At 40.1% G+C, this 20,306-nt stretch overlaps 1 protein-coding gene across 1 annotated transcript; it reads right to left on the reverse strand.

Annotated features, from left to right (window-relative positions):
- Nucleotides 1-652: 652 nt before the first annotated feature.
- LOC311229355 (complement C1q tumor necrosis factor-related protein 3-like) lies at nucleotides 653-7,767 on the reverse strand. Its single transcript, XM_084315441.1, has 3 exons — nucleotides 7,441-7,767; nucleotides 5,606-5,737; nucleotides 653-1,758 (listed from the first exon to the last, which is right to left on the reverse strand). The coding sequence occupies exons 1-3, from the start codon at nucleotides 7,691-7,693 to the stop codon at nucleotides 1,469-1,471; spliced, it is 675 nt and encodes a 224-aa protein (XP_084171567.1). The 5' UTR covers nucleotides 7,694-7,767; the 3' UTR covers nucleotides 653-1,468.
- Between the last annotated feature and the right edge of the window lie 12,539 nt (nucleotides 7,768-20,306).

The following is a 20,306-nucleotide window of genomic DNA, read 5'->3' on the forward strand; positions in this document are numbered from 1 at the left end:
AGTCCTGCTGGTTCTCCTTCTCATGCTTGGCTCTGAAGTGCCTCAGCATTGAGGACGTATTATTATTATTATTATTATTATTATAGGCAAATTGCTGATGACACAGCAAATACTTGACCTGTAGAAAAATCTAATTGCATCCAAACTAATTATTTGATGGTCTCTATAAAGCATAATAAATAGGCTACACAAGCTGCACTGTTTTCTTTGGTCAGTATAATGTGTTGATGCAATGAACATGTACTTTCTCCTGAACTGGACTGTAGTGTAGTGTAATGTGCATCCTCAGGGACTATGATCTGTTTACTACTTTACTGTACATCAATAGTACGATAGAGCTTTCTACAATGCCCCTGTTTTTCATGAAAATACATTGCCCTATATATGGAAATATGTTTGTGTGCTATATTTAATGATTTTAGCATAGGGGAATGTATGGCTTCCCGGTTGACAATGTGCATAACGATAAAGCTGTACAAAGTAATTTTTATGCTGTTTTATATTAACCAGTTAAATATTCAATCGCAGTCATCTTACCTACCATACCTTACAAAAAGGTATCATCCTATTTGCATATTCTTTGCTCACTACTGTAAGGCAGCCTTGGAGACTTGGATGGCTAAGGACAGAAGAAAGACACCTCAACCCAGGATTTCATCAAGAAGTTAGAACTGTTTATTTACCAGATCTAGGAAGCACTTTGTTTTGTACAACAACAGCTTGACTCACAATGATGGTTTTATAGGAAGGACGTAGCATCACAAATCAACCAATAAGAGAATATGAAAATGAACACATTACAGATACCATTGTCCAATCAACATAACAAAAGAGGAATACATTTCAACGTTGGCCAATACGATGTCACTGGGCCATAAGTGTCCACGCCCACCTCACACTCCAGACAGCTTTACACCCCAGACACCAGAGTACTGTACATACAAGGCAATGTTGAGACTAGAATGGATATACTGCCAGAATTGTTTAATAAGGTAAAATAATAAAACCAACTCATTTCAAAGACAACTCTCGTACCCTTTCTCTGTCAGGTGAAGAAGCCTGTGATGGCTTCACTGCCTCCCAGCCCCTCCTTCCACATTTAACTACTAGAGTTTATCTGGCACAGATCAAGAGCAGCCACACACGATTGAACACCAAGCTATGGATGCACTCAGAGTAGTTCATATATTCAGTAAAAGATATGCCAAAGGAAAGGAAAGGGTTTCAAAAATGTCTGTTTACACAGAGAACACACACCGATTACCACTGCTGCAAAAGGTACAGGTTCAATTTACTGATTATAGGCATACACGTATTTTTTTTACTGATTACAATACGCTTTCAAAGTAATTTAAGTCTTATTTTTGGTTATGGTTAAATGACAACATGGCCAGTGAGCTGTGGTGTTGAGCTACAGTATATTGATTGACCCGACATGTCACGAGAATACCACCAATAGTACACCAGTCTACACTTGGAAGAGCAGGAAGCCACTGAAAGTGGTGTGGTGGTACCTATCATCATACACAGCATGCCACAGGGCAATTTGGACCATGTCACCATCATTAAGCTGCAGAATCACTGTGCCACTGGTGCTGCCACTGGAGAGGCCACTCTTAACCCGATCATGAAACACGTAGGTGCTGACTTGAAGATGTCCATTCTTCACCAAAAAGGCACCTGAGGTATAATGTTGGGTGTATCCATAGGTCGTGAAGGTGAAGTGATACACGCCTCCGACTGGAGCAGTGAAGATACCTTTGACAGAAGGACATTGTAAAGATATTTTATTATAACATTCATAATAATGTAACACTTAACGGGGTGTAACGGTACACAGAAGCCACGGTTCGGTACGTACCTCGGCATTGGGGTCACGGTTCGGTATGAGTTCGGTACAACAGAAAAAAAATATTTATAATAATTATTATGAATATAATTTTTCGACTTCCGGTATGAGAGCAGACGGGTAACACACGTGCGATAGAGCTCCTGGTCAAATGAGCGAAAAAACGGATAAAAAAGGACCCGAAAAGTAATTAAAAATGAAAATGCACACGAGAAGTAAGGAAGAGACAACGATTGTGAAGGAAAGAGAAATGGAGAACACACGAGAAGAAGAGAATTTGAAGAAACAGAGTCCCCGAAGCGAAGCCGAAAAAAGACAGGCGGAAGAAGGGGGAGGTCCCGCTGAGGCAGACACGGGAATGCCAGGATGGGCCGTGGTCATGCAGGCCGGGATACTGGAGAACATAACAGCGGCGATAAAACTGAACACGGACACGATAAGGAATGATATTGGGAAGCTACGGGAGGAATTGAGGAAGGAACAGGAGGACTTCAGAGGTGAAATGAATACAGAACTCAAAAGGGTGGAGGAGAAGATGGCGGAACAGGACAGAAACGTGACCGAGTTACAGACTAGGACGGCACAAGCGGAGGAATGGAACACGGAGATACACGAGGTATTAACATGTGCGATTCAGAAACAATGCAAATGCCTTTTTTGGGATATTACAATTGCTGAATGTTTTTATACTTTATTATTTATATCTGTTTAACGGTGTGATATTAATATTCAGGGATGATGTGGTTTGTGTATGGGTGAATCAAAAGGCAAAGTGAAAGTTAATAAAAAAAAAAAAAGAAAAACGAAGGATAAGGGAAGAAAGAAGCTCAAGGAGGGTCTCTGGACCCAGATCACACATACAAGCCTTAGTCAGTATTTATCATCTTTGAGTAGGAATTACTTGTTTATGCCTGTTTAAGGGAGATACACAATCAGCCGTTGTATTAAGTACCTGGAAAACAACTGTAGGGGAACCAGACAACTAACCATGATACCCATGTAAATATTTATGTGCACTGTTTTTTGTTTTTGTTTTTATTGTGATGTTAGTTTCTTTTTTTTTGTAAGTGCTGTTTGTCTAAAACTGTTAATAAAAATTTAAGTTTAAAAAAAATATATATATAATTTTTCTTTTTCTTTTTTAAATGTATATATTATATTTATGATAATAATTATTATTAAATAGAATAATTTTCTATAGGCTTGCCGTGGTAGTCAGTGATACTGGTGTCATTCTGTGTTCAGGCATCCACTTGCCTACTGCCCCTTTAACAACTTATCCTTGCTAAGTTTTACTTTCACTTCTAGAGAGAATTTAACTTTTCGAACATGCAGATTGAGTTGTTTTTTTCTTTTTTGTTATTGTTTGTTGTATTCATTGCATGTTCGAAATAAAGACTTCAAATCAAATCAAATAAAAAAAAAATCAAATCAACTTCACGACGAGACTGAATACTAGACAACAGATGACATATTACAACAATGGCAGAGGATTATTTGGATTTAAACACAGTGGAGCTCAGATGATCTGTCCGGAAAAGTATGTTTATTTTTTTATTTGATTGTGCGCCTGTGAGTCCGGCGGGGGAGAATGTTGATGTGTTTGTTGGCGAGTGTGTGTGTTTCTTTCCATTGGTTTCATTTGGTTAACGTTATTGGGCGAACAAGAAAACTGTAAACTGTAATGACCCTGCAGCTGTTCCAATGTAAATGTGCCTTTCTCCTCCGTGCACTTTCGCCGCTCAGTTCCCCGTACCTGGATAACTGAGTTAGCCGGATAACTTTCGGTCAAGCCTGACTTAAGCCGGACCTTTCTGTTCCCCGACGCGCGATTGTCCAAATCACCATGACAACAGATCAAAAAGTTTGAGCCTGGTCGGGAGCAGGGTTAAGTTCAGTTAGCCGGATGAACCATGGCCACGCCCCCGCAAAGGAGTGACAGCTCGTTTCCTGAAATGATTCTCACAGTCTAGAGATCCCATTTATACCATTCTGAATTACGTTTCTGTGCTTCGTTTTCCTAGAGGGGGCTTTTGAAATGTATAATAATAGAACTAAATGCTGATAATAAATCATATTGAGCCTATAGATTTACTTTGTCCTAAATAAAATAATGCACGTCATATACGGCGCTCGGAGTCACGATACACGCTGCATGTGGTTATTTTAATAACGGCTCATTGCAAATGTGAATCCCGCTGGGATATTTTTAATGAATGAAACCTATCGGCCGTTTGGCTCTGATTAGTTTCATATATTAATCTCCGCTGTAGATTTGCTTAACGGAGCGCCGGATTGTGTTTCATTCAAGCATAAAATTGAAGTGTCTATGCGGGGATTGTGGTTTTTGTGTGATATTGTAACTGGGATTAAAATGTCTGATGAGATGCGCTGTTTGACGGGTTTGAGAAATTGAATGAGCCGTTGACGTCACATTAATGCATTTGAGAATAAAGAGATAAAACTTCATTTTTTGGTAAGAAAAATATTCTAAACACGGGTCTCTCGTCCATTAATGCATAAACAATGAGTATATCACGTCTGGCACAGTGGCGCAGCGGCTAGTGCTGAATCCTGGCAACCGGGCGACCGGTTTTCGAAACCCCGTGTTTCCAATATAATTTTTTTGGAATATAATATTAATGATTATACGCAAAAGTAGCCTAGTTTTAAGTTAAAATATTATAAATCTACATGCATTGAGGATGTCATTCTTTATATAGCTCTCAACGTGCACCAAATTGAATTATTCCTACATTGCAAAAAGAAGGAAAAGACTAGGATTCGAACCCCGGTCGTCTGCGTGAAAGTCAAAAGGACAAACCGTCACACCGCAGTACAGATAAATAAAAAATCCACCATACATCAATCAATGGATAAGAGAGCCGTATCCTTATTCTGAAACAGTTGAACTAATTATTTTCGCTAGCAAGATCTCATTTGATTATTCAATGCATAAACCTACTGCCAGCAGGAACGTTTAAAGAAATATAATCTGATTGATTGGGGTAATGAGGGATTTAAAATTAGCCTATAGATTATGCATTTAACTTGTCGGCAAGGCTATTGAGCCGCCTGCAATCTGTAAAACAATCAATCAATCAATGCCGTTAGAAGATCAGGATTTCTGCGATCTACACCTGCTGTCTTTTCAACTGAAGCGGCCGCGCGCACTTATCCAGAGTCTCAAGTCTGGCTCGAGTTAACGAGACTGAATCAGCGTTCCAGGAACAGGAAAATCCCGGCTTCAAACATCGGGTTAACTGAATCTGGATAATGGGACTCTTGATCGACTTAGTTGAACCAGGTACGGGGAATAGGGCCCAGAACTGAAGTCGGGGACTCGGTGTGCCGCGCGCTGTTCTCGCACGGACCCTGCGAGTGCCTGCATGTGGGACTCGTGTGTGTGTGTGTGTGCGCTGTGGGGCGTATTCGCCGTATGGGTGCGCGTACCGTACCGTAAATTCGCGGGACGAATACACGTACCGTTACACCCCTGCTTAACACACAAACAATATTTCAAAGAACTACTAACCTTCATACTGTCTTTTACTATTATGCACTTTGCTACTAAGGAATCTACCTTGCCTATACTACATTTTTATTTAGTCATTTTATCAAAAGCATTATTACACTTGTGTTCTGTGTAAATGTAACGTATAACATGGCAGTTAAAATGAATGCAGGCTTCATTGGAAATAAACACTCATCAAAAACGTTGCAGGCTCAAAACATTTCAACCGCCAGATACATTACCTGTGTCCTTGTTGTAAGCATTGGCAAAGTTGGTGAAGACGTGTTTGAAGATCACAGTTTTACCGCCACCAGACACTGTCACTCGTCCAGTCGTTGCTAATGAAGCAGAGAATGCCACTCCTGGAACGTAGGCTAAATTAAGAAGAGAGATATTTTCAGCAATGAGCATTGCATAGGAAGAGCTGTCGAAGTAAAACAAATTTAATAAAGATTTTTTTTAATACAATATAGCCTATAGATCCGATCAGCGGTTCTTGAGTTACATGCCGATATGTGAGGCATGCGCCAAAGTCTTTAGCAGACTTTTTATTTTTTTTGAATACCACTCCCGACTCCCGAGGCTCTCGCTCCGTCAATCATTTGGCGATATCGAAAGTTATTGGACGGGGTTGTATCCAATGAGTGTGGCTTTCCAATGATACCCTGCATGGGGATGAACAAATCAGGGATCTAGGTGAAAAGTCACGAGCGAAACCGGAGGTAAAATATGCGCCGAATGCTTTGGGAGTCTATGAGAAAATGGAAACCTGCAGACCCTTTTTCTTTTTTTCACTTTTGACCAAAATCGCTCTATATCACTAATTTCTGAACGGATATTTATGAAATCTGGACATGTACTACACAAGACTTCAGGCTATGGACCGAGGGTGTTTTTTCAGCCATACCAATTTTTTTGGATATACTACTTTGGATATATTATATATTGCAACTACTACAGAACAACGTGAGTAACAAGTTTTTCTACAACTCAAGTTCAGTAACCTTCAGTTACTCTATTTCATTAGCACTAAAAGTGAATTATCTTTATTGTGTGAATTATCTTTATTGTACTTCAGAATGTCCTCTTTCAAAAGGGACCAGGCTCATGCATGTGCTATAAATATAAAGTATAGTATTTTGGATTGCAAAAAAGAGTATGCACTCCTCAAATTCAAGTTAGAAAATGGCCACTTTTGGCAGTGCCTGTTAAGAGGTTGAGAGCTGTCGAAGTAAAAAAAAGAATTCAAATAAAGAAAAAAAAACTCCTAAGTAAGAACTGTAGCTTGTCACCTCAGCCACTGAGGCACCAAAGTAGGTCTCAGCATTTATTTCAGTGCTTGTACAGATTGGAGCGTGGCCCCATTAGGCGTGTGGCTGACGAGGCTTACACTTAAAAGATTACACTTTACTTCAAGAAGCACAATAAAATAAATAATAGAACATAATAATGATTATTATTATAACACTAATAATAATAATAACAACACTATTATAATAACAATAAATAACGATAATAATACAATAATAATAATAATAATAATAATTGTTAGTAAAGTACAGAATAACTGTAGGTGTAAGTGTTGCTTTAGGCCCTTCTCACAATGGTCATTTTAACATGTCATCACAGGTGTAATTAAAAACATTAATTATGGTCGCATTCCATTTAAATGTGTCACAACCATTCCGACAGGACAGCGTGCAAAATACCAGGCCCTTATATAATATATAACACCTATATATAATATCATTGCACCTGTGTTTACCAGGGCCCTTGCACACCTATATATAATATCATTGCACCTGTGTTTACCCCGGGGCCTGTGATGATGTACCAAAACGGTCGCTGTGAAAAGGTTCTATGACACATTCAGTGAAGAACTATTACATTTGACTCTCAAATCCCAATTATCTACCTGCTTGGCTTTAATTCTAAACGTTAACAATATATTTCCATATGTTCCCACATTTTGTTAATAGTTCTTTATTAGTTCTTAGGTAAATATTAATTACTTGTGCCCCCTCGATTGTTACCAATTATACATACTGTTGAGAAATTAATTGTGTTAATTAATTACCTGCTCTCTTATCTCTGTTCAGTGGAGTGGATTGTCCCTGCAGCTCGATCAGTTCTTGCACCTTCACCTTCAGCTGGTTGATTTCCATCTTGCTGGCATCTTCATTCACCTTCAGCTGGTTGATTTCCTTCTTGGTGGCATTTTCATTTTTCTCAAGGACTGTAAGTCTATGCTTTAAGCTTTCAGATTCCACAGGTTCCATGGACACATATCCAAGGAACACAAAGAGGAAACAGAAAGCGGTCTTCAACATTTTGCCAGATCCTATCAGGGTAAAGTATATGATGTGTGTCTCTGTGGTTTGGGTTCTGCTTCTGCTTGCGGGCCACCTCTTCTTATACTAATACCAGTTGACTTTGAGAAGGAAGTAGCTTTATCAACTGGCACAGAACATTGAGTGGTGACATTCCAATAGATCGTCCTCGGACAGGCCCTCCATCGGTGCTTCCAGTCATCCAGATCCTCCATGCACCCGGCTAGCTCGCCGGTACTTCCTGCTCCCGCATCTCTCCTGAGTACGTCCTCGTGATCGATGCTCGTGTGTTGGTTCCCACAGCACAGTTTGCTGGCTGGCAGCTCTTGGTGTCTCTGGCAGTGACCTGCCAGCCTCATTCTCCTGACTGCCACTTTCTCACTCACCCTTAGCGCCCCCCCCATACAAGTTGGGTTGGCAACATGCTCATCCCTGTTGATGTTGAGCACCACCCGCATCATTCTGGTGTAGCACCCCTCCAGGGACTTCTGCAGGGTGGGCCTCAGGGTCCAGCATTCACTGCCATACAGAAGAACAGACTCCACTGTTGCATAAAAGAAGCTGAGCTTGATTTGTCAGGGGAGGTTGGATTTCCACACACTGGTCATGGCGTTCAGGGCCCTCCACGCAAGCGCCTTCCTCACTTTAAGGTCTTGCTCGGACAAGTTGACCCACAAGCCCAGGTATTTTAAGTCACTGACTTCCTTTAGAGCAGTGCCTCCTGTTGTTGTTAGAGCTGGATGATCCGGGAGGATGTTATAGGTTATGTCAATAGTGTGTGTGACCTAAATCATGACAAGCAATCAAAATGTACAACTTGATTGACAAAGGCTGGAGATCAAGGTTTTAAACTCTGCAACAGAGGGGAGAATCTCAAGCTTTAACCTCTTAACTCATTGACTGCCATGCTGTTTTCCCATCTTTACTCAATGGCGCCAACGTTATTGACCATTTTCACGATGTTTGTGGACCCATCGTATATTCTATATTATAGCTATGGAGACAATAGTATGGCTCATTTGACAGGCACTGTTTATAGTCCAACACTGACAAACCAGTTAATTTCTACATACTTTCGTTTGTGCGCTATTCCACGCTAAACATCGCCCCTTTCCAGTATTTTCTTCTAGATTGCGAGATATGACGTGTTATATGCATATGCACAAATCGTTCGGGTTGCTCGCCTGAAACCTATATTATTTCCAAATCAAAGGTATATACCATATATAGATGTTTCTTCACAAAATCATCAAGGGGGGGGGGGGTCGTTTTACGAAGCTGCAATCGTTACCAAAAGCAGACCTAAAATAGACCTTACCTTAGTCAGAAGGTACTCCAAAATGAATAATCCCAGTAGTTCCATCGCGATCGCAATTACTCGTGTGCATTGGGCTTGGCTAATAACGGGAAACAATAGGTTTCAGGCGAGCAAATCTCCGACACATGGCTGTGTGCTGCTTCACTTTGAAGGGGAAGGGATTCCTGCAGCCGGAGGTACCTCAGTACTGAAAGACAACTGAGAGACCCTGTTCAAACGGTAGGCGATACTGCTATTCGGGACGGGATTCGATCATCATTACAAATTTAATGTAGGCAGCGGTGCCAGGGAGACACAGGCAGGTCCGCGCAAGTGTTTAGAATGGGGAAATCGGAAAAAAGAGAAAACGATCAAAACCAGAGAAATCTCGGGTCTGGCGCTCAACGGTTGGATTCGAAACCAGAGAAATCTCGGGTTTGGCGCAGAAAGGGTAAAGCCAGAGCAGTCCGGTACCGGTATGAGAATGACATCACACCATAAATCCATCTCTACAGAATCTATGAATTAATGTTGCATTTTTCTTTTTAAATGTAGCCAAGAGTAAAGACCCTAACCCTGTCAAAACAGCAGTCATCGTGTATATTTTCAGCACTACATTTGTTTACCAATGGTTTTAAGTGTTATTATAGTGAAATATGAGTTATAGAAATCTCAGGGCATCGAGTCGGCAAAAGGCGAGGATTGGTGCAAGGATTTGGCACAACCTAACATGAGTGTAGTCTTTTTAGTTAATTTTTTTTTTTTAATTATCTTTTTCTCCGCCTGATTTTCTATTTTTTCTCCCCATCCCAATTTAGTCGTTATGCCAATTCCCCCCTCCCCTACCTGGTTGTTGTGTGCATGTTCCTCCTACTGGTCGGTACAAGGGAACCCTGAAGTCCACCACATGCTTCCTCCGACACATGTGGAGACAGCCAGTGGCTCTTTTTTTCACCTGGCAGCGAGGACTCTCATTGGTGAAGTGTAACGCGTGGGAGGTCACGCTGCCTTCACCATTTCCTGCCTTTCGCTGAGCAGGCGCCCAGACCTGACCTGTAGGCGTTGCTGTCCACAACGTCAGATTACCACCCACGACTTCTCTCCCCCTAACTCAGCCAAACGAGTTAGTAAAACGACACTTCCCAGCTCACGCCAGCCCCTGTCACTCATCTGACTTATTTTTCAGTTGTTTTTTTCTCTTTATTTTCGGGATCATATCTCACGGGTGGAACAAACCTGAACGTTATTGCCATTATTTAGAACACAGTTAGTTTCTCTACCTTTCTGTCAACGTCTAGCAATAAATGGAATTGCAAATGGCAGAGAAATTTACATTATAAAAAAGTAACTGTACTTACAGTATATTTCATACACGATTTTTGCTGCACGCCTGTCGACTCTATACTGTCATCTACTGTAGCATATACAAGAGAGAGAGAGAGATGGTATACTCTATAAATACCAAGAGAGAGAGATATATACTCTATAAATACCAAGAGAGAGAGATGGTATACTCTATAAATACCAAGAGAGAGAGAGAGAGATGGTATACTCTATAAATACCAAGAGAGAGATGGTATACTCTATAAATACCAAGAGAGAGAGATGGTATACTCTATAAATACCAAGAGAGAGAGAGAGATGGTATACTCTATAAATACCAAGAGAGAGAGAGATATATACTCTATAAATACCAAGAGAGAGAGATGGTATACTCTATAAATACCAAGAGAGAGAGAGAGAGGTGGTATACTCTATAAATACCAAGAGAGAGAGATGGTATACTCTATAAATACCAAGAGAGAGAGAGAGATGGTATACTCTATAAATACCAAGAGAGAGAGAGATGGTATACTCTATAAATACCAAGAGAGAGATGGTATACTCTATAAATACCAAGAGAGAGAGAGATGGTATACTCTATAAATACCAAGAGAGAGATGGTATACTCTATAAATACCAAGAGAGAGATATGGTATACTCTATAAATACCAAGAGAGGGAGAGATGGTATACTCTATAAATACCAAGGGAGAGATGGTATACTCTATAAATACCAAGAGAGAGATGGTATACTCTATAAATACCAAGAGAGAGAGAGATGGTATACTATATAAATACCAATACCAATACCAAGAGAGAGATGGTATACTCTATAAATACCAAGAGAGAGAGATGGTATACTCTATAAATACCAAGAGAGAGAGATATATACTCTATAAATACCAAGAGAGAGAGATGGTATACTCTATAAATACCAAGAGAGAGAGAGAGAGAGATGGTATACTCTATAAATACCAAGAGAGAGATGGTATACTCTATAAATACCAAGAGAGAGAGATGGTATACTCTATAAATACCAAGAGAGAGAGAGAGATGGTATACTCTATAAATACCAAGAGAGAGAGAGATATATACTCTATAAATACCAAGAGAGAGAGATGGTATACTCTATAAATACCAAGAGAGAGATGGTATACTCTATAAATACCAAGAGAGAGATATGGTATACTCTATAAATACCAAGAGAGGGAGAGATGGTATACTCTATAAATACCAAGGGAGAGATGGTATACTCTATAAATACCAAGAGAGAGATGGTATACTCTATAAATACCAAGAGAGAGAGAGATGGTATACTATATAAATACCAATACCAATACCAAGAGAGAGATGGTATACTCTATAAATACCAAGAGAGAGAGATGGTATACTCTATAAATACCAAGAGAGAGAGATATATACTCTATAAATACCAAGAGAGAGAGATGGTATACTCTATAAATACCAAGAGAGAGAGAGAGAGAGATGGTATACTCTATAAATACCAAGAGAGAGATGGTATACTCTATAAATACCAAGAGAGAGAGATGGTATACTCTATAAATACCAAGAGAGAGAGAGAGATGGTATACTCTATAAATACCAAGAGAGAGAGAGATATATACTCTATAAATACCAAGAGAGAGAGATGGTATACTCTATAAATACCAAGAGAGAGAGAGAGAGGTGGTATACTCTATAAATACCAAGAGAGAGAGATGGTATACTCTATAAATACCAAGAGAGAGAGAGAGATGGTATACTCTATAAATACCAAGAGAGAGAGAGATGGTATACTCTATAAATACCAAGAGAGAGATGGTATACTCTATAAATACCAAGAGAGAGAGAGATGGTATACTCTATAAATACCAAGAGAGAGATGGTATACTCTATAAATACCAAGAGAGAGAGAGATGGTATACTCTATAAATACCAAGAGAGAGATGGTATACTCTATAAATACCAAGAGAGAGATATGGTATACTCTATAAATACCAAGAGAGGGAGAGATGGTATACTCTATAAATACCAAGGGAGAGATGGTATACTCTATAAATACCAAGAGAGAGATGGTATACTCTATAAATACCAAGAGAGAGAGAGATGGTATACTATATAAATACCAATACCAATACCAAGAGAGAGATGGTATACTCTATAAATACCAAGAGAGAGAGATGGTATACTCTATAAATACCAAGAGAGAGAGATATACTCTATAAATACCAAGAGAGAGAGATGGTATACTCTATAAATACCAAGAGAGAGAGAGATGGTATACTCTATAAATACCAAGAGAGAGATGGTATACTCTATAAATACCAAGAGAGAGAGATGGTATACTCTATAAATACCAAGAGAGAGAGAGAGAGATGGTATACTCTATAAATACCAAGAGAGAGATGGTATACTCTATAAATACCAAGAGAGAGATGGTATACTCTATAAATACCAAGAGAGAGAGAGATGGTATACTCTATAAATACCAAGAGAGAGATGGTATACTCTATAAATACCAAGAGAGAGAGAGAGAGATATACTCTATAAATACCAAGAGAGAGAGAGAGAGAGAGAGAGAGAGAGAGAGAGAGAGAGAGAGAGAGAGAGAGAGAGAGAGAGAGAGAGAGAGAGAGAGAGAGAGAGATGGTATACTCTATAAATACCAAGAGAGAGATGGTATACTCTATAAATACCAAGAGAGAGATGGTATACTCTATAAATACCAAGAGAGAGATGGTATACTCTATAAATACCAAGAGAGAGAGATATACTCTATAAATACCAAGAGAGAGAGATGGTATACTCTATAAATACCAAGAGAGAGAGATGGTATACTCTATAAATACCAAGAGAGAGAGATGGTATACTCTATAAATACCAAGAGAGAGAGATGGTATACTCTATAAATACCAAGAGAGAGAGAGATGGTATACTCTATAAATACCAAGTGAGAGAGAGATGGTATACTCTATAAATACCAAGAGAGAGAGAGATGGTATACTCTATAAATACCAAGAGAGAGAGAGAGATGGTATACTCTATAAATACCAAGAGAGAGAGAGATGGTATACTCTATAAATACCAAGAGAGAGATGGTATACTCTATAAATACCAAGAGAGAGAGAGATGGTATACTCTATAAATACCAAGAGAGAGATGGTATACTCTATAAATACCAAGAGAGAGAGAGATGGTATACTCTATAAATACCAAGAGAGAGATGGTATACTCTATAAATACCAAGAGAGAGATATGGTATACTCTATAAATACCAAGAGAGGGAGAGATGGTATACTCTATAAATACCAAGGGAGAGATGGTATACTCTATAAATACCAAGAGAGAGATGGTATACTCTATAAATACCAAGAGAGAGAGAGATGGTATACTATATAAATACCAATACCAATACCAAGAGAGAGATGGTATACTCTATAAATACCAAGAGAGAGAGATGGTATACTCTATAAATACCAAGAGAGAGAGAGATGGTATACTCTATAAATACCAAGAGAGAGATGGTATACTCTATAAATACCAAGAGAGAGAGATGGTATACTCTATAAATACCAAGAGAGAGAGATATACTCTATAAATACCAAGAGAGAGAGATGGTATACTCTATAAATACCAAGAGAGAGAGAGATGGTATACTCTATAAATACCAAGAGAGAGATGGTATACTCTATAAATACCAAGAGAGAGAGATGGTATACTCTATAAATACCAAGAGAGAGAGAGAGAGATGGTATACTCTATAAATACCAAGAGAGAGATGGTATACTCTATAAATACCAAGAGAGAGATGGTATACTCTATAAATACCAAGAGAGAGAGAGATGGTATACTCTATAAATACCAAGAGAGAGATGGTATACTCTATAAATACCAAGAGAGAGAGAGAGAGATATACTCTATAAATACCAAGAGAGAGAGAGAGAGAGAGAGAGAGAGAGAGAGAGAGAGAGAGAGAGAGAGAGAGAGAGAGAGAGAGAGAGAGAGAGAGAGAGAGAGAGAGAGAGAGAGAGAGATGGTATACTCTATAAATACCAAGAGAGAGATGGTATACTCTATAAATACCAAGAGAGAGATGGTATACTCTATAAATACCAAGAGAGAGATGGTATACTCTATAAATACCAAGAGAGAGAGATATACTCTATAAATACCAAGAGAGAGAGATGGTATACTCTATAAATACCAAGAGAGAGAGATGGTATACTCTATAAATACCAAGAGAGAGAGATGGTATACTCTATAAATACCAAGAGAGAGAGATGGTATACTCTATAAATACCAAGAGAGAGAGAGATGGTATACTCTATAAATACCAAGTGAGAGAGAGATGGTATACTCTATAAATACCAAGAGAGAGAGAGATGGTATACTCTATAAATACCAAGAGAGAGAGAGAGAGAGATGGTATACTCTATAAATACCAAGAGAGAGAGAGAGAGATGGTATACTCTATAAATACCAAGAGAGAGAGAGATGGTATACTCTATAAATACCAAGAGAGAGAGATGGTATACTCTATAAATACCAAGAGAGAGAGAGATGGTATACTCTATAAATACCAAGAGAGAGAAATGCCACCCCTATCATACTAAATGTTTACATTCCCCCGACTGTGCGAGTGACCTTGTCTCTCTCTATCTGTCTTCTCTATCTCTCCCACTCCCTGTCTGTCTGTCTCTTACAGTTTCAGAGTTCAACGCATACACAGGGGATCCATTACTGAATATCTATGGATATGTACCGTACATACACATATGAAAACCAGATGAAACCCAGTGATTTCCTTCAGACGTGAAATCACTCTGTGAAGCAAGTCCAGCACACAGTAGAAGCATTTCAGAGTTTTATCAACCCATTTCAGCTTGAGACTTCTCAGCCCTTGACAAGTTTGACTTCAGGAGCAGCTATGCCAGAAGAGGTGCTGATGTGCTGAATGCCCTGAAAATGGCAAAACTCAAAAAGAGGAGTTCATCAGAGTAATCACAGAGGTTGTGGTGAACGTTTTATGGTGAATGGGCTAAATGTTTATCGACAAATGCTTTGGTTTATTACATATGAAAGTCCATTATAAGTATGTAGTATGATAACTACATCTCTGACATTTATAACAAACCAAACCGTTTGGAAATCGGTTGAAAATTGAGCATGCTATGGTTATTTCAATAGTACATGCGCCATAGACATTCATGTTATGAGTGGGCATGCTGCCTGTTCCAAGATGGCCGCCATGTTGCAATCTCGGTCTCCATTGGCCAGCAGCGCGGGTGAGTCATCTAGCCTTTATATGTCTATGGTCGGGGGACTGTAAGCTGTAAGTATGGTCGCCCCCGGTGATGATGTCACTCAGTCCTCCTAATCTACCCCACAATGCAAAGCGTCCGGGAAGAAATATGGGTAATGCTTGAATGTTCTATTTTCTCTATTTGAGGTACAGTGGAGAACTTTGGTCATGGCAGGTGTAATCATTTAGATAGGAAGGTCATCTTGGACTTAAATTGAAGCGTATAAATGTGGGACGTTTTTCATATCCATGTGAGGCAGTGACATGTTTAATAAAAAATTATCACTTTTGATGACAATTTGTCAGGCGGACAGATTTTTTTTTTCTTTTGAGGTATGCTGAGAGTGATATTTGACCATAGAAAGGCAGTACACCCCAGATTATTATTCTGATACTTTCCCCTATGTGTCAGGATACTTCATGCAAAGTTTTAGACTTATCTGACCATTTATGCAGTTGCAGTACCCTAATATTTGCTATTACATCATTTCGCCAGAAGCTTTTCCCAAAAAGAGTTTTTTTTGGCCCCTGAGGCCAAACGGGGATGAGTTGGGGGTGGTCATTATCGACTGGTTATGGCCCAAGATATGGGATAACAGGAAATAATAGTGGAAAAAAGGTAGCAAAAAACATCCTGAGGGGTGGACCTGGCTCCCGGCCTAATACTCGATAAATACCAAGAGAGAGAGATGGTCTACAGCACCTAGGGAGATAGATACTGTAGGTATACTCTATAGTATACCAAGACCAGTCCGTGATCCCCCTGCCTGGGTCAGGGTGTAGGGCGTGCGGACCAGTCCGTGATCCCCCTGTCTGGGTCAGGGTGTAGGGCGTGCGGACCAGTCCGTGATCCCCCTGTCTGGGTCAGGGTGTAGGGCTCGTGGACCAGTCCGTGATCCCCCTGTCTGGGTCAGGGTCAGGGTGTAGGGCTCGTGGACCACGTGAGACGGTACGAAACAGACCATGTAAGCCGCCGTCACCGTTGCCAGGAAACACCTTGAGCCGGGGAAAGCACAGAATGTCCGACATGTTCACCTGGTTTGTTTCCTTGTTCCTTATTCCTACTTTAGACGATGGGAACCTTTTCTAAAGTGCTCGTCCCAAACAACTCCGCTCATTACTTCTGCAAAACGCGACTGAATTCTCTGGCTAGAAGTAGTGCATTTATATCAACTGGGAACTGGGAAGATAGAGGGACAAACACACAAAGAGGTCCTTTCGTTGTACAGTTTCTTCCCCTTCTAATGTATATAATATATATTTTTTTATCTCTTTCTTGTGAACAGCAGTGGCGGCTCTGCCACTAGGGGCGCAAGGGCGCCGACCCACCTGCTGACTGCTGTTAAATCAGAGAGAAGAAGAAAATAAAACTTTTTAGTTTTTAGTTTTATAGCCCTATAAATAATATAAACATGTTTAAAATTAATAACATTTACTCATTTTAAGTATGTTTGTGTTTCCAATGCACAATATAACGTTATTATATAAAATAAAAAAATACTCGTTTTCTTGAACAGGAAGTGACATCACGTTTTTTTTTTTTTTATTTATTTCTCGGCCCGGGCTAGACGCAATATCGCTCTGAGTGCGCGTCACGGTTTGATCGCTGTATCCGTCGAAGCCAATCAGTGCGTAACGCGTTGTGCGTTGAAATATGACTATTATCCGGGCGCGATTTGAAGCGGTCTAGCCAGTAGCGTCAAGAATGTCTGTAGCCGCATTTCGCGGAGACGCTCTCTGATTGGCCGACGCCAGTATTTTTTTCCGTAGCAGAATTTCACAGAGACGATCTCTGATTGGCCGAATCCAATTTCTAATGTTCCAATTCTAGCTTATTCCGGAATTTCCGGTCCGTTGGTGAGAGACTGAGAGATAGTTGTGTTGTTGTGTTGTTGTGAAATGCAGGCAGCAGAGCGTGCCGTGACTGCAAGTTCTTTAGATGGTTAAGCTTAGGCACTCTTTCAAAGTTGGTTAAGGTTAGAGTTTGTCTTAGAGCATGGCGATAGAACGCCAGGTAGTTTGCAGTCTGTTCGACGCGGAAAAATGGACAAAGAAATGTACTTGTGTTGTGCTAACAGCCTAACAAGCTAACACTTGGCTAACAAGCTATATGGCGGATGCAGTCTGGAGACAGTGGACAGTGGATATACATCAACAGTGGATTATACACGTTTATCAAGCTCTCCTGCCCTGGACGTTTCAACTAAACAGTGAGTCTCTCTCTCTCTCTCTCTCTCGCTCTCTCTCTCTCGCTATACACAGCTGTCTCCGCGAAATGCGGCTACGAAAAAAGTATTGACTGTGCTTGCTGAGACGATAATTAATAGGCTAGCGATTCAAAACGCGCTGCTGTGTTGTGAACTATAACATTAATTTAGCTGCTGCTGATGCATAATGAATGAATGGTGAGTTGTTTAAAATGACAACATACATGTGTTAATTATTTGATTTGATTGATCCGAGAGACAGAGAGAGATTGCTCCAGAGCATCTCAGAGCATTACATTTTCAACTCGACCTATTAACGAGAACTGCGACCTACAAGGCACCAGCGCCAGCGGCCGCCACTGTACACAACACATATCTAATCATATAGAAAACGAATGCTACTCTTATTTGTACACTCTCAGAATTACACATTATTAAGGAGTACAATGCACATACCGCCCCGCCCTGTGGATATCCTGATTGGCCATGACCTCCCTCTTTTTTGCACGCTGTGGGTGAGTCTCGCCGGGGGAGGGCAGACGACCACCTCGGGGACGGCTCAATACACACAACTGTTAAGGGGATGCAGACCAGAGAAAGACTTTCGTCTTGTTTACATCAGAGTCCCCCATTTTCAATTCATCATAACATATGACATACATGACATACAGATAGACAGTACTATACATTTATGACATATCAGATTTACAAATACAGTACTGTTTGTGATACAAAAATAGTATAGTAGTATATATAAAAATAGAGAGTATATACATTTGACGAAGAAACTGTACATTGGAGGAGGTTGGGTAGGTGGGGTGGAGGGGGGGGGTTGGGTAGGTGGGGGGGCAAACTGCAAACTGTACATTGGAGGTGGTTGGGTGGGGGGGGGTTGGGTAGGCGAGTGGGGGTAACTGTACATTGGATTATCGACGAAACCTTACTTGGTCCCAAGAAGAGGGTCTCGTGTATTATTGGGTTAGGACATTTACTGTACATTGGAGGGGGTTGGGTTAGGATCTGATCGTTACACTGAAACTATGTCTATTTGTATTAATTCGTTTTTTCTTGATTTGGAGTAGTGGAAATATCTTTAATAATATTTGGAACAGCGTGTGTCTGGAGGACAAAAGCATTGGGATGTGTGTCGGTATCTTACCAGTAACTGCATTTGCGATTTGTCAAAGCTGGACAACCCACAGGTCGTTTTTTACTGTACTGTACCCATTCTGCAATCTGTTAAATAAAGTTTAAATAAACGTATCGCGGATCTGCCCGTGGATCTGCAATGTACAGTGTACAGTGTTTTTTTTTTTTTTTTTACTAGACTTCACTCAGGTGTATTATTGATGGTCTCATTGATACTATGTTTGTTTCTGAAGTGTGTGTGTGTGTGTGTGTGTGTGTGTGTGTGTGTGTGTGTGTGTGTGTGTGTGTGTGTGTGTGTGTGTGTGTGTGTGTGTGTGTGTGTGTGTGTGTGTGTGTGTGTGTGTGTGTGTGTGTGTGTGTGTGTGTGTGTGATATATAGAGAGAGGGGGGTGAGAGAGATGAGGAAGGGGCAAAAGAGAAAAAGATCTGGGAGAGTGTGTGTGTGAGGGAGAGAGGGGTGTGTGTGATTAATCAGCCCTTGTGTGTGTGAATGTAACAAGTTCCTAACGTTTTCTTTCCCCTATTATTTCATGCACACTTTATTCATTGTTTTAAATTATTATTTTCTTTTAAGTTATTTTGTGCATCACTCTGTTTTGAATTTGATGCAAATTTGCAATGCATGAGGGTCATCCTTTTGTGTTAAATGGCTGCACAAAGCAAGCATTTGTTGACTCGCATGTTGATAAGAGTATTAAAACTTGGAACTTGAAAAAGATCTGTTTAAGGTAAAAAAGAAATTAAAAATAAAAATGCGATTAATTTGCGATTAATCGCGAGTTAACTATGGACAATCATGCGATTAATCGAGTTAAATATTTTAATCGTTTGACAGCACTAAATAATATACATGTAGTACAATGCCAAAGCAACAGATGGCGATGTACAAACATGAAGGCCATTTTCAACCAATGAGAATTGAGAAGGGTGAACCTGTGATATCCTGTTCAGGCTTCACTCCTCCTCCTTCACTCACTTCTGTTAGAAAAGTATCGTTAATGATCGTTAATCATTGTTGTTGTCGTTAGCTTACATGCTAACGTTAATGGCAGCGACCATAGCATTGTGGCTTGGCTAACTATCATCGCTTAATAGAGCTAGTGAATGGATAAACAACGTTATTTAACATTGCAGAATGGGTAAAATTACAATGCTGCTCAATACAAACAATTGTTAAGGGGCCCAGGGGTGTAGACTGTTGTAGTTTGAGCTAATTTACACCATGCTCCAAAAAAAAAAAAAGCCGAGCGATCTGGCGCGGGGAGCGGGGAGCGCTCGATTCAAGGTGAGCGGTGAGGGAGCGGAGAGCGACTTGGGGGCGGGGTCAACATGAGCG

Source organism: Notolepis coatsorum (genome assembly GCF_963971535.1).
Source record: "Notolepis coatsorum genome assembly, chromosome: 5".
NCBI lineage: Eukaryota > Metazoa > Chordata > Actinopteri > Aulopiformes > Paralepididae > Notolepis > Notolepis coatsorum.